The 14,481-nt window shown below is 34.1% G+C and overlaps 1 protein-coding gene across 3 annotated transcripts in view; it reads left to right on the forward strand.

Moving 5' to 3' along the window:
• The window catches only part of LOC110018206 (L-galactono-1,4-lactone dehydrogenase 2, mitochondrial), a 31,570-nt gene that overhangs the window by 6,038 nt on the left and 11,051 nt on the right, over positions 1–14,481 (forward strand). For 2 of the 3 annotated variants that reach the window (XM_020715451.1, XM_020715450.1), the window contains exon 5: positions 11,598–11,738. In XM_020715451.1, coding sequence (XP_020571110.1) covers positions 11,598–11,738 — 141 coding nt within the window. Of the gene's footprint in view, positions 1–9,429; positions 9,569–11,597; positions 11,739–14,481 lie in introns of those variants that run through there. The other variant, XR_002293343.1, reaches the window with a different exon arrangement.

Raw genomic sequence — 14,481 nt, forward strand, 5'->3', positions numbered from 1 at the left:
CCACCAAATCTCCTCCACCGATCAGCAGAAGATCTTAACTTGCTTGGGTCTATATCAACTCTACTCCCAAAATATCATTTTAAGTTATTATAGAATTCTAGTTGAATATCAGCTTGGCGATTTTCAAAATCCAATATTCTATCCATACAAGCAATTAAGTATTGCTTCACCTCTTGTCATCAAAGAAATTATCTTCAAACCAATAGTGAGAGCTTAAATAATAACTAGCCACATATAATGGTTTATGAAGTTGGACTTCCCATTTTGCATCATTCTTCTCAAAATAGGTTCATATTTCTTTTTCTTGTGGCCACAATTAAAAATAATTTTTTTCTTTTGCTGAATCTATTAACTCATAAATATAACTTATGACTGACATTTCTTTTGAATCAACTCTTCTTATAACACATAAAAGAAGAATTGCACTCTTGATACAATAAGCAAGATGACCCCAACCATATGGATCGAACAAAATATTAACTTAAGCATTTATACCTTTTGTTTTCTTACCCATTGATTAGAATACTAAGCTTCTAAGGAGAACATTGCTTGAGGTAATTGCTCTAGTTGGTAAATTTTTTGAAGAGTCAAATATACAACAACAAACCGTATGATGATGAATGAACGAATTCTCTATCTTTTTTTAAAGATCTCATCAACTCAATATCCCATGTGTGCTCGTAAATAAATTTAACAACTTATTTTGCTTTTTCAAGTGTGCTTTTATGAATCTTCAAATTTCCTACATCTTCTAACATTATGTCAGTACATGTGTTGCACAAGGTGTCCAATGAATATGTTGTCTTTTTACAACTACCCTTTTACTCGCATTCACATAATTTGACACATAAAGATGCGGGAGCGCCTGCGTCCAAGGATGCCTTCTTGCGATCTCGTGAACTGAAGTGAACGCGGAAGCCTGCTAGTGATCTGGGACCTATTCAAAACATTGAATTGAGGGTCGATTGCCCTTCTTTATGTGGGTTTAAAGTGAAATCCAGATAGTTATGACTATTTAAAGTGATTAAAGTTTATCATTATGGAACTGTTGTTGTTAAAAATCATAACACTGGAAAGTTATTTAAAGTTAATGAACATGGATTGAAACATTATTATGAAGGGCACATACCATAATTTAAAGAAGTTTTAATGTTAAGTCAACCCAACTAATCAAATGGTATGTCAGGCTGACGACGTTAAACGAAGCGATTTATGAGAGACAACATATATATATATAGATAAAGTGTTTATATATTAGTAGATAATAATCTCACACAATTTTATACATTATAAATTAAGACAAATATTTGTATTAGAGGAAAATTTGTAATCGAATTGATCGAAAAAATGATAAAGTCGCAATTTTTTGCCACTAGCGCCGACGGTGCAAGAATGGGCGCTGACGGCACCCGCGTAAACAGACCAAAGTGTCGGCAGGCGCTGAGAACAGTTTTGCCCTTTTCGGCGGACTTTGGTGGGATTTCGCTCCGTAATAACTGCCGGGAGAAGTTTTTAAAGTCCTAAAACCTATCTTGGACGACTAGAAACTTCCTATTTTCGAATTTCATGACCTCCAATTCCAGAAGTACTTTCAGGTATGGAGTTTTCAATAGAAGAAAGTTTATCAGTTTTGACTCGCAAAGATTATATGACAAAATTATTGTAAAGAAGAGACGTATCAAGGAGAGAGGTTTTTTCAATCACGAATTGATTAATCCAATTTCTCCGATTGATAAAATCATTGTACAAAGGCGATGAGAAGTTTTGTGCTGCACTACCGCTGCAGTTGTTGTACCAATAGTGAATGAATTCTATGTCAAGTTACATGAAATTACCCAATGAGTTGTCTTCGTACGAGTTAAGGCTATACCATTTACTCCTGCGCGAATCAATAAGTTGTATATGATAGAAAACGTTCCAATATGTCATTATACAAATTTCATCCCTACAAGAGATTTAATGTAAGATTATAATTTTCTGACGGATGAAAGTGATATTTGGGAAATGTGAGATGAATAATATGTTAGTTTCTATGTTTCATTGCTTAATCCAATATCAAAACAGTGACATTTCTTCATTTCTGCAAAATTACTCTATACCATAAAGATTAGTAGAGTCACCAAAGAAAATACTATTTTGAATTGTTGCATTCAAATAGAAAAACTCATTGATATAGAATCTATCATATTGAAATCTGTTATGGGTATTAGTATGAATGTGTCAATTTATGGACTTGGACATCCTTCCACAATTTTTCTACTTTGCAGTCAATCTCAAGTTCAATATGAAAGTTGAGAAAAAATTTTATTACATATTGATGATAATTATGTTGGTAATGGGAATGAAGCATTAGATATTATTTTGGATCATTTATCACATGCTTTAACCTCATTGATGCCACAAACAATTGGAAGTTCACTTGCTATGGAAAAGATATTGAAGAAAATTGAAAGAGAACTTCAGAGTATTACGAATGCAATAGGAGGTCTTAAGTACCTTTTTGATCACCTAGATTGGAGGATGAAAATTTTTTTTTATCATATTGGAACATTTGAAGCAGGATTAGTGCAGATGTTTAAAGGAAAAAGATGGATCGAAGAAAATTTGACTAATCAGTTCCCGTACTGACCCTTCTACAATTTGTATGTTCATTACTAGTCAATGAGAGATATCAGAGGAGGAGAAAACACTGAAGATGAGACAACATAATTAAAGAATTTGAACTCTCTACTAGTTTAAAAAACTTATGTACTTAATGTAATTGTGTGGATTTGATTTAGTTTGCTTTGCTTTAGAATTCTGAACTTTGATTGTGTGTATAGTTTTATGTCAGCGTTTAGTGTTGTGGCTTGATTTCGACGCTGATTTATAATTTAGTTTGCTTAAAATGTGTGAAAGTGTGATTAGAAAAATGTGTTTATAAAATTGTATTTTCATATATAAAAGTTAGTTTGTTGTTGTTTGTAAAAATGATTGTTTCTGAAAATATTTGTGAATTATTGTTAGATAAAAATTTGTGTTTAAAAATACTAAAAAATTTTTGGAGAAAATTGAAAGGAAATTGAAAATTAAAAAAAAATTAAAAAAAAAATTAAAAAAATAAATTTTAGGCAGCAATGGAACATGCATGTATTGTTATTGCACAAATGGGCGCCGACGACGCCCTCGACCTGAGAGCAACCTTTAACTCTTTAAATTTGCGATTTTCACCGTAAACCGCCATTTTTACCGTTTGAGTCACCTTCAACCTCCAATTTTTGCTCCTAGGGCTTGCATTTGCTTGAATTTGAGGCAATTTTAAGGCAAATGAACTTTGGATTTCATCTTCTCTAGGTAAGAGGTACACTTTGAGTTAAAAAATATTGATTTTTACCAAGGATTTATCTCACATTGCCTAGATCTGAAAATTTTGGAATTTTATTTTTAAGATTTTTGAGAAAATTTTTTGGTGAAGAACTTTTACTTAGTGGATTTAAGTTTAAAGCGTTTTACTTTGTGATTTTCAGAATTTTTTCGAATTTTTTAGATTTCTCATGGCTCCTAGAACGAGCAAAGGAAAGAGAAAATTAGATTTTGATGAACAAAAATTTGTTAGCTTCAGGGCTAGTACTCGTTTCAATAGTCTACTTGAGCATACAAAAGTAATTCCGGATCGTGGTTTTAAAAATCCAGAAAGAGAAGTCCAGCGATTAATCAATGCTCGGCAGTGGGAAAATTTCTGTTATTTTACTATCGATGCGATTATTGGTATAGTGATGAAATTCTATGCCAATTTTACTGAAGCTTCTGATGATGATTTTATTCGTGGGAGAAAAGTGGAGTTTTCTCCAAGAAAAATTAATGAGTTTTATCAGTTGGAAGATGTTTACAGTTGCCAGTATAAATTATTTTCTGCTACTAATGAAGCCTTAGATGAAGTATTAATTTTCTTACTAATGGAAGAGGGACCTGGAAAGTCAAAAAATGGTGTTAAAGTAAATTTTCCTCTAAATTTTCCTCTTTCTATTCTATGCTTAATGTAGTATATAAGGTCTGACACAACTTTATTTCTGGAAGAATGATTCTTCAAATCATCATAGTGAGGTGACCAAGGATAGGGCCATTCTGAACTTCTGTATTCAACATGTGATGAGGATAAATATAAGCTCTATTATCTATATGAACACTAGATCTATTGCTTTGGGAGAGACCACTGGTGGTTTGACACACCCTGCATTTTTTTTTACACTGTGAACAAGCATTAGTTGATTTTAGACCTGCGGAAGAGAGGATTGAGCCTCTAAGACCTATTGGGCCTTCCAATATAAAAACATATGAATCTCATGTTGATTGGAGATCTGGGAGTAAGACCAAAGATATTCCTTTTACTTCGAGGACCCCTACTTCTAGTGACCCTATTAACAGAGAACTTTTAAACCAGGTGATGATCAAACAAGGAGATATTTTAAGAATGAATCATAGGTTGCAGAACATGGATGTCAGAAATGCTCACACAGATGCTTTAATACGGCTTTAATACGACAAGAGTTCGAATATGATGCTGCTTATGATGATGCGTTGGTGAGATATATGAAGGGTGATCATTCAGTTCAGTTTCCTACTCACCCTGTTTTTACTCCATATCAGCGACAAAATTTGGGTGTAGAAGAAGAAGAAGATAATGATGATTGATGATTTTTTTTAGTTTATGTTTGATTATACTTTGTTATTTTGTTGTTTGTTTTTTTTTATATTGTAGAGACTGTTTGTTAGACTGTGAGACTTTGTTTTATAGTTATGTTGAGTTGTGAACTGTAGTTTGTAAAACTGTTTTCGTTTCTGAAATTCAGTTTAGTTATGTTAGACTGTGAGACTTTGTTAATTTCAGTATTTTGTTGAATGTGGTGTAATTAACTCTTTCTCAGCAGATTTTATATGTATTATGTATAATTTAATGTTAATTTAATGTTTTAAGTTTAATGTTTTAAGTCTTGTAGCTTTTTATATTAGCACCTGTAGTATTTCAAAAATTAAAGTTTCAAAATCAGAACGTTCAACAGGTATCTCTTTTCTTTATGTATTTAATGTTTGCTTTCACCTTTTATTTTTCAGTTCTTCATGCTAAGTTTTTTAAAAATTTAAGTTTGGGGGGAAAGAAAATTTTTTTTTTAATGAAAGAAATTTAATTTTATTTGTCATCACTTAACTATATTTTCAAATTTTTTTTTTTTAATTTAACATGACCTTTGGTATTAGGGGTTATCTTTAGATAACTATATTTATGTTTCTAAATATATAGTAAACTTAAGTAAAAAATTTCAATAATAAAGGTTAATTTTAGAGATTAAAATATTTGGTATAAAAGAAAATGACTATGTTTTTCTATTTTAAGTAAAGAAAATTCTATGTTTGAAATATTAAAAATCTTAAAAGTTCATGTAAGAAGAAAATAATTAAACTTTATGAAATCTTTAAGTTAATATAAATTTGTTAAGTGAATAAATGTGACAAGTTTTTGACTTTTTGACTTTAAGAAGATTAAGAAGATGATAGTGAAGTTCAAAATCATTAAAGACTTACCAGATATAATAATCCTCACACATAGAAAAGAAAAAGAAAAGGAAAGAAAAGAAAAAAAAAAGAAAAGACGTGGGGAGAAGCTTGAGGAAATGCCTAATTAAAAATTAGCTTCAATTGAATCAATTTAAAAAAGAAAGTTTGTTACATTTTCTAAATTTTTATTTGAGTATTAGTTTATTTACTAGTAAAGTTTTATGAAGTTATTTTCATATGAATATTTTAAGTGACTTTAATATGATAATTTGCAATTTTTCTTGAAAAGAATAGAGAATCAGAAATCTTGGACTTGATTACTAAATATTCTTATACATTTAGTATTAACTGGAGTTGTTTTAAATTTTTCTTAAGTTATACTATTGTACTTAGTGGACTAAGATATGAAAATCTAGAAGTTAAATTCTTTACCATAAGTTATATTTTTACGCAGTAGAGAATTTACTTGAGGACAAGTAACATGTAAGTTTGAGGAATTTTGATACACCAAAAATATATACTCATTTTTTGTGTATTGCATTTTAATGGAAGACATTTGTATGTTTTCTTGCAGGTTGTTATATTTTAGGACTTGAAACAAGAAAGAAGCAAAAATGAGGCAACAATAATGAAATTTGAAGCAAAAGGGAAGAGGTTGAAATTTGTTCAGCGCCGACGACACCGTTTGACAGAGAGCATTGAATTTAATTACGGACACTGGCGCCAACGACGCAAAAATGAGTGTCGACGGTGCCAATGTCGGTTCAGCCCCAATTTCTAGAAGATTCGACTAATCTGGACGCATTTTGAAGAGTTTTTGGAGGCACCTTTCGGAGAACCGACTCTAGGCTTAATTTGTGGCCGAAATTGATAAAAAAAGTGACTCTTCCTGCCATTGCATCGCCCCATTTCAACTTTCCACACAACACATTCCTTCATTTTTCATTCCACAACCATTTAGAATCCATTGTTCTTATAATTTAGAGTTTTGTGGTGAGATTAAGTGTGAACTTTATTCTAAGAGTGTTGAAGAATGAGAAAAGTGATAGATTTCTTCTTCCTTTATTTCCTAGAAGATGCTACAAGGGATTTGTTTTGAGAAAGAGTTTCAGATAAGTGTTGTTTGTTTATTAGTGTTGTATGAACTTTTTTTTATATATAAAATTTATATTTTATTGTATCTTTCTCATGAAGTCTGAGTAGTTTACTTTATCTTTCTCCCTATTATGAGATATGATGAAATGAAGAGATAATATTGATGTGTCAAAATTAAAATATATAATAAATTGTGATGATTTTGCAACTTCGAACTTAATTTACTTTTGATCTTGCCAATTTAATTGTTAAAATATGTTGTGAAATATATAATCCGGAAAATAGAGTATGAGTTCTACAATAGAGTGAGAATCACATTTGATTCAATGAAGGAGAACTTTGTTCATGGAATTAAATGCAAGGAATTAAATGCAAATAAATAAGGTGCAAATAAATAGGGAAATATACTTTGTTAGGCGTAGAATTAGATAACCTTTAGGGTGACAGACTAAAATCCTCAATTCGGTCTTAGTGTTTAAAAACTAAAGCGAGAGTTAGCCTTCAGGTGAAGGGAAGTGGAAGCCAGTATCCTCCTAGCCTAGCCACGGATATAGGGACTAAACCTCAGATTAACCAATGATTTTCTATAACACTGTATCAGTGTGGATAATTAAAATTGCTCTTATTTGACACAATACATAATTGAACCATTTATTTCATCTTAATTTAACAAAACCTTATTGTAGTGGGAAAGATGTTTTTTCACATAAGAAATCTTCATTATATAAACATAGTTTAATAGTTTAATAGTTTAGTAGTTACTGTTTAAACTTTGTATTTCAGTTTTTTTATTAGTTAAATAATTTAGTTCTGATAATATCTCAACATTCAAAATTAGTGATAGTAATTTCGTATTGATTTTCTGTGAATTTTCTAGTAAATTTATTATTTCAAATTTAAACCTTTTCCGTGGGATCGATATTTGGGGCTTAAATAGAAACTTTTTTATTACTTGATAACGATACGTATACTTGCGTAGAATCTCAACATTAATTGCTTAAATTTTTTATTCATAAAATATTGTATCAAGCTTTTGACACCGTTGCATAGCGGAGTCAACTATATAATTTTTACACAACTATTTTCTCGGGATCACCCATCCAGGTGCATTTCTAGTTCCAAAGGAGGATATATATATTTATTATATCTGGATACACTTTGGAATGACAATACCTACTTAATTGACTTATCAGGAGATTGTTACATTTTTACTATTTCCAACTTGATCGACCTTACACGATACTACGAGAAGACAGAAGCTTCGCCGAATGAAGTCGAAGCTCCCCCATCCCTAGGAAATTGATATGGGAGCGCCCACGCACATGGATGCCTTCTCGTGAACTGAACCAGTCGCGAAAGCTTCCTAATGACCCGTGATCTGTTTAGAACTGTGAATTGAGGGCCGACTGACTTCATTACGTGGATTTACCACTTCCTTGTGACAGGGGATCCACAACTAATTACCCTGATGCTATTTATATGTTTTTGTCATCTTTATGCTTCAGTTTTTTATTTTGTTTCTATCAGGACAACTGTCAGTGTCCATTATTTTATTGTCTAGGGCTGTATTCAAGGGCGAGTGGTGCTCCAACTGTATCTGGTTTCGAGGCTTTGATTCTCCTACAAGGGTTGAGTGGTGCTCCAACTGTATCTCCCTTCCAAGGTGATATTTATCCTCAACTTTCTCTATCCTTCGCAATCTTCGCTTTGCTGCCGCCGTCACTATAATTATTGCAACCACTTCCTAGGACAACACCTTTGTTGTTGCCCTCATACCTACCCGCCACACGTTCTAGCCACCTACTAGTCTTTCAACCCTTCTAACTTGCAGCTGGCAACCTCCCCACTCTTCCACATTATTTCTGCCACCTCTATTCCGATCCCCCCTCACTATTGTTGCCCCAGAACAACAAACTGCTGTTGTTGGAAGCGCTGTCCCTGACTCCCTTGTTATTCAACTACCCATAATCTCAACCGCCACCTTTTTAAGCCCCTCATAACGACCATCACCATCACCCGAGATTCACCCTAATAGTGTGTTGTGTTTTGTTATTTCTCGTTTTCGTGTGTGGTTGTAACCCCTTATAAGCTTTTTAGTAATAATATTTGCTTTCTCATTGTGGTTTGGGTTAACTCTCGATATCACATTTTCTATTATAATTTGTACCATATTTTTCTTCCATACTTTTTCAATCACGTCATCCAAATAAGTGAATAAGTACTCATCACTCTTTATAGCCTAGAAGCATCTACAGATCTAAGAAAAAAAGTTCCTATCAGACTGTTAATAAAAAAATTAATTAATGTCATTTTTCATTTGTTCAATTTTTTGACATAATCAAGCGCCCATATTTCTTCCATGTCTTCTTATATTCCTCTAACAGCTTATTGATTATAGCAATTGTATCATTTGGTATCCAAATTCTTAATTCAAGCATTGTAGTGTAGTAAAATCAGATTCAAAATTAGTAACTGCTTCAAACATAGACATACAATATGAGTCGTCGATAACATTAAACATCTCCAGTTGAGTAGCAGAATCTACCAATTGCCCAATATGCATCTTTTTTTTCATTTATCTTCCACTTGGAATTTAGAGTATAATTCTTGGCTTGTGTTATGGTGAAATAATCTATTGGTTCTCTAATTCTGTGTCCTCATAGAGAAGTTTAGTAATGATGAATTAGTGTTGACATTCACAAACATTTGTTGGACTACTTCTAATGTCACTTAATATATTTTCATGTTGTGCTTTGACTTTTGTAACTTCTAATGCTTTCTTGCATTTCTCTTGTACTTTAGTGGGGGGCTTTAGTGCATGGTTTAATGCTCTTATGAGTGCTGGTCTCTGCATGCAATTGAAAGATGAACGGAAGGGAAGGAAGGAGGCGGCTGGAGGCATGTTGAAGAGTGCGGAAGAGACCCTGCGATGATAATTTGGGTTGGTATCCGACATTAGGTTTTTATTTTTATTTCTTAGTCGCCGGAGGCATACAACCCCGTGGGGTGCAAAATTTCTTTCTGGTTGTAAAAGGCATATGGGGGCGTACGCCTTATGAAGATCACACTCCCCTTAGTGGGTTGGGGCATATTGCCTCATGCCTCGCCAAGGGGGCGCCTTAATGCCTTTCAAAACAGAGATTGTTATTGCTGCCTACTTTGATGTTCTCATCCATTAATGGATATCGGTATATTTCCTGAAGATAAATAATTGATTTTACTTTACATACAAGTGTGCTAAGCCCCAAATAGCTTTTCTTGCACCATATTTGAGTAAATAACATTTAGTAAGTATGAAACGAGATACCTGAAACATCTGTGCAAAACTAACACAACTATTAGATCAATATTCTACATGACTACAAGAATATCCTTTGAAAATCAGTAATAATAAATAGATGAGCAACTCAAATTTCAACGGGAATTAACTGCCTCGAGTCATTGAAATGAAGAGTAAACTTATAACCATACTAATTGTAATATATTTTTATTACTAATTAGCATGCATGTAATATATAAGAATTTATCTATCACGAATCAAATCTACATAATATACCAAGCAAAGGATACGCACAACTAACACAATGGCAACTTGATCATCCACCAACTACTATTAAAGGTGCGTGAGCAAAAAGCTACACCTATAATAGCGACACTGGTATTTTTCTGTAACTATATTCTAAATTCTAAGGATTCAATTGATAAAGTGTTAAAATAGTCTCCTGGCTATTTACATGGATTCATTTTAGTCTCAGAGTCTATAAAAATGTTAAATTAGTCCCAAGGTATGGGTTGATATAAACGTCCGGGAAAACAATTTTAGCCCCCATTAAACCTGGGACCATTTTAACACTTTTTTAAGGGATCAGTTAGTATTAATCAATCATTCAATACAATGCCCAATAACGGGTATTTGGGCCCACATAGAACTTCGTATTTATTCATACCTCCCAATTAACTTCCACCCATTATGACTGAAAGGCATATTCTCAAAACTATTATTGGCATCTGACACCATTATGTGGTATGATTACACTTTAAAATGTCCTATCAATATTACACCAACATTCTTTTTTAGGTCCAAACCCATACATAATCAAGAAAGTTATATCAAGGGGCTTTGCATCACATGAATTTATGAACACGATTAGATTAAACAATTAAGTTGACCACTTGAGTGCTTTCAATTTTTTGGTGGATAGATGATTCTATCTTCCAAATAATAGCATATGTTTTTTGGTCTCAATAACTGTATTATAGATTAAACATAGACACCCAACATCCATGTGGGCTAAACGAGTATAACATACAAATAAGCTAACACTTGGTTTGGTTTGGTTTCCATAAATCGTCCTCTTTGGAACCCAAAATATTATCACAATAGTGACATTTCTGGTGCTGGTGTTTGTAAAACTGGATATATTAATAGAAATACAATTCAAAAAATTAGTTTGAGTGCTTATTTGAAAGTATTTCAAAATTAAATAACTTAATGACATTAACATTTTGATAACCTACAAAATCAAGATATTACATCCAATTAACTTCTGTTTAGTGGACTGCTGGTTGATTATTACTGAACATTCATGATGTAGCAAATTGTTAAATTACTTGATAAACCTTGAGTAAACTATGCAAGGGTTATTTGGAATTATTGGGCCTTTTTTTACATGAACCACTTGTTTAGCATCCATATCAGTTCTTTTGCTATTATTATTTATAACCGAGCTATTGTAGCTTCTATTTTAAAATGTATATTCTGTTTTAAAGCAATTTCTGGCTTTGATGGAAACTACTTTAACCTGAATGATGGCGTTAGTGGTGGTTGAGAATTTAAGATTTTTATGCTCTTTGACTTTTTATTATTATTTTTTTATCATGAAATTAAATTTATTGTATACTATAATAGTTTATTATGCAATCTCACTTCACAGTCATTTAATTGCTAATTATATTTCATTTTCTTGTAGGTGGGTATAATAATGTATTTGCCCACAATGGATGCTCGTCAGAGGAAGGAGATAACCGAAGAATTCTTCCTTTATAGAGATCTAGCACAATCACGTTTGTGGGATAAATATTCTGCTTATGAGCACTGGGCTAAAATTGAGGTATTGATGTGTCACTTTGATATTCCTACATGCTGTCTAGTTTAACATATAGTTTTATCTTGTATGGTACTTATTAATTTATATATTCCCGCCCTTTGAGTTATTGATATGATCCTTGACTATTCATTTGACAAGTTTACCAAAGTTGCAAAAAATTTTAGAAATGCTTTGAGGGTGTCAGTTTTCATTTAAGACCATTTCCATCACAATACTTTATCCTGTATTTGCATTATTTACTTTTTTATGAAATTTGTAAATTGTGAGATAAAATGAACTATACTTCTCTATGTTATTGGTCATATAGATAAATTCATTGTGAGCTTGAGAGGATTGCAGTGGTGCACATCTCACCAATGGCCTATTTGATTGCAAGTATTTGAAATTCTAAAGTACTCAAAATACAATGCAAAGTATAATGTATTTGAAATAATGTCAGCACTGTCACGGAATAACTTTCCTCAAGTCACCCGTGCCGGCTTTAGCGCCGTGCGGCTTTAGCGCTCTTTCTTAGCACTAAATCAGCCTTACCCCTCACAACACTGGATTTATGAGCCTCAAGCACTCTTAAGAAGAATAATAGAGAGAAAGTAATAATTAGCACTTGAATACTAGAATGTTTTGATTCAATGCTTGGGTAAATACAAATGAGGGGAGGAGCTCCTATTTATAGCCTCCTCCATGTCTTTGGCCTTTCATCTAGCCAATGTGGGACTATTCCAAGTCCAAGAGAAGTTTCTAGATTACAATATAATATTCTATCTCTTAGACTATTCTTATGTACATACATAACTCTAGAACATTCTAGGTTATTCTTAGATTCTCTTTAGAGCTTTTCCTTCTTGCTCTTTCCTGAATGTAGCGAAATCTTCTAGAGCCCCTTTGATGACTGCTTATATCCTGACCTTCTCTAGAATCTTCCATCTCGTGTTCGTCTTGACGACTTCTTGAATATGGCAGAGCGTGACACTCTCCCCCACTTAAACCCGCAGTGCCCTCATTGCGGCTTCCCTTGCACCTTCGAAACTGCCTCTTCGATTTGCCCCCACACTTGGCAATCTTTGGCTTCTCCTTGGTGCAACACATCTTCCTGGCTGGCGGCTTATCTCTTGACTCTGACTCCATCACGTTCCTTGGCATCCCAACTCTTTGGGACTTTTCTTCTTCATTGTTATGAAGGATAGCCAAGTTGTCCCCTTTGTCCTGTGAAATGTCATCCCTGAACTGGATTGCCGATAACGTTTTGGATCCTTGCTTGCTTAACCTTATTATTGGTATTGAGCAAGCTAGACTCCCTTCTGTGATGCATAGGCTATTGGCAAATGGCATTGGGAATGCTCTTGCTTGCTCTAAGAAGTTCATTCCCAGGACAACTTTGTAATCATCCAAAGGAATGACAGAGAAATCAAGATTACCTAACCATGCTCCAATGCTGGTCTTGACTCCTTTAGCCAATCCGTCGATCGACATCTCTGCTGAGTTGATGACTTTGATAAAGCCCCCTCCTTTAGTCATCTGCAACCCCAATCTCTTTGCTTCCTCGCTGGAGATGAAGTTGTGGAAAGCCCCCGTTTCTACCATTGCCCTGGTAGTCTTCCCTCCTATTGTCATCTCTACAAAGAGTAACCCCTTCCCTTGGGGTTTTGCTGGAGCTTGCATTGCATTCAGCTATTGAAGAGATCCCACATGTGCCTCCACGTCATTTTCCCTGTCACTTTCTTCTTTATGACTTGCAAGCAGAAAGTTGAGGGCCTTCTTTTGAGGGCAATCTCTTGCCCAATGAGGTCCTTCACAAAGAAAGCAGCGGTTTTAATATGGCTTGTTGTTGGTCTTCCCCTTACCCCATGCCTTTGTTAGAGTTGATTCACGACGTTTCTCTTCCTTGTTTTTGCCTTTGTCATCCCCATCTTTGATGTTGCAACTCTTCTTGTTTTCAGGTTTTCTAGGCTCCTTTGAATAATCGACCAAATTTTCGGCAACCGCGATGGCAATGACAAGATCTTGCACTCCTCGCCTCCTAAGCTCGGTCTTTGCCCAATGTTGAAGCCCGTCCATGAAGTTGAAGAGAGCATCCTTATTTGATATATCTGGGATTTCAAGAACTAGGCTTGTAAACTCTTTGATGTAGTCTTGAATCAAATCTTCTTGCTTAAGCCTTCGCAGCCGGGCTCGAGCCTCGTCTTCGGCATTCTCGGGATAAAACTGTCTCTTTAGCTCCCTCTTGAAGTCATTGAAAGTGGACATGGTGCACAAACCTTTCTCTACATCTTCTTTTCTTCTTCTCCACCAAAGCATAGCGATGTCTGAGAGATAAAGAGAAGTAAATTGAATTTTTGCATCTTCATCGACAATCCCCATCGCTCCAAAGTATTGCTCTAGTCCCCATATGAAGTTGTCTACTTCCTTTGCGTTGCGAGTACCTCCAAAACTCATAGGTTTTGGAACTTCGATCCTCCTGGCTTCGAAAGTGGGATGGCTTGTGGATGATGAGAGTGCCTTCTTGCACAACGAAATGTCCCCACGCATTTCCTCTAAGCTAACATGTATGTCGCTCATCTCTTTTTTATAGGTACTTCGCACTTCTTGGAGCTTCCCCATAAAATCATCCCGCAACTTAGCCACTTGGCCCATTAAGGTCTTTTCAAGTTGAAGCATCATACCTCTGATTGTTTGCGAAATTGTCTTATTTGCCGACAAGTTCCCCTATCTAATACGAGGATTAGATAAGGTTTATGGTTTATTTTAT

The sequence above is a fragment of the Phalaenopsis equestris genome, unplaced genomic scaffold (assembly GCF_001263595.1).
Source record: "Phalaenopsis equestris unplaced genomic scaffold, ASM126359v1 Scaffold000006, whole genome shotgun sequence".
Taxonomy (NCBI): Eukaryota; Viridiplantae; Streptophyta; class Magnoliopsida; order Asparagales; family Orchidaceae; genus Phalaenopsis; species Phalaenopsis equestris.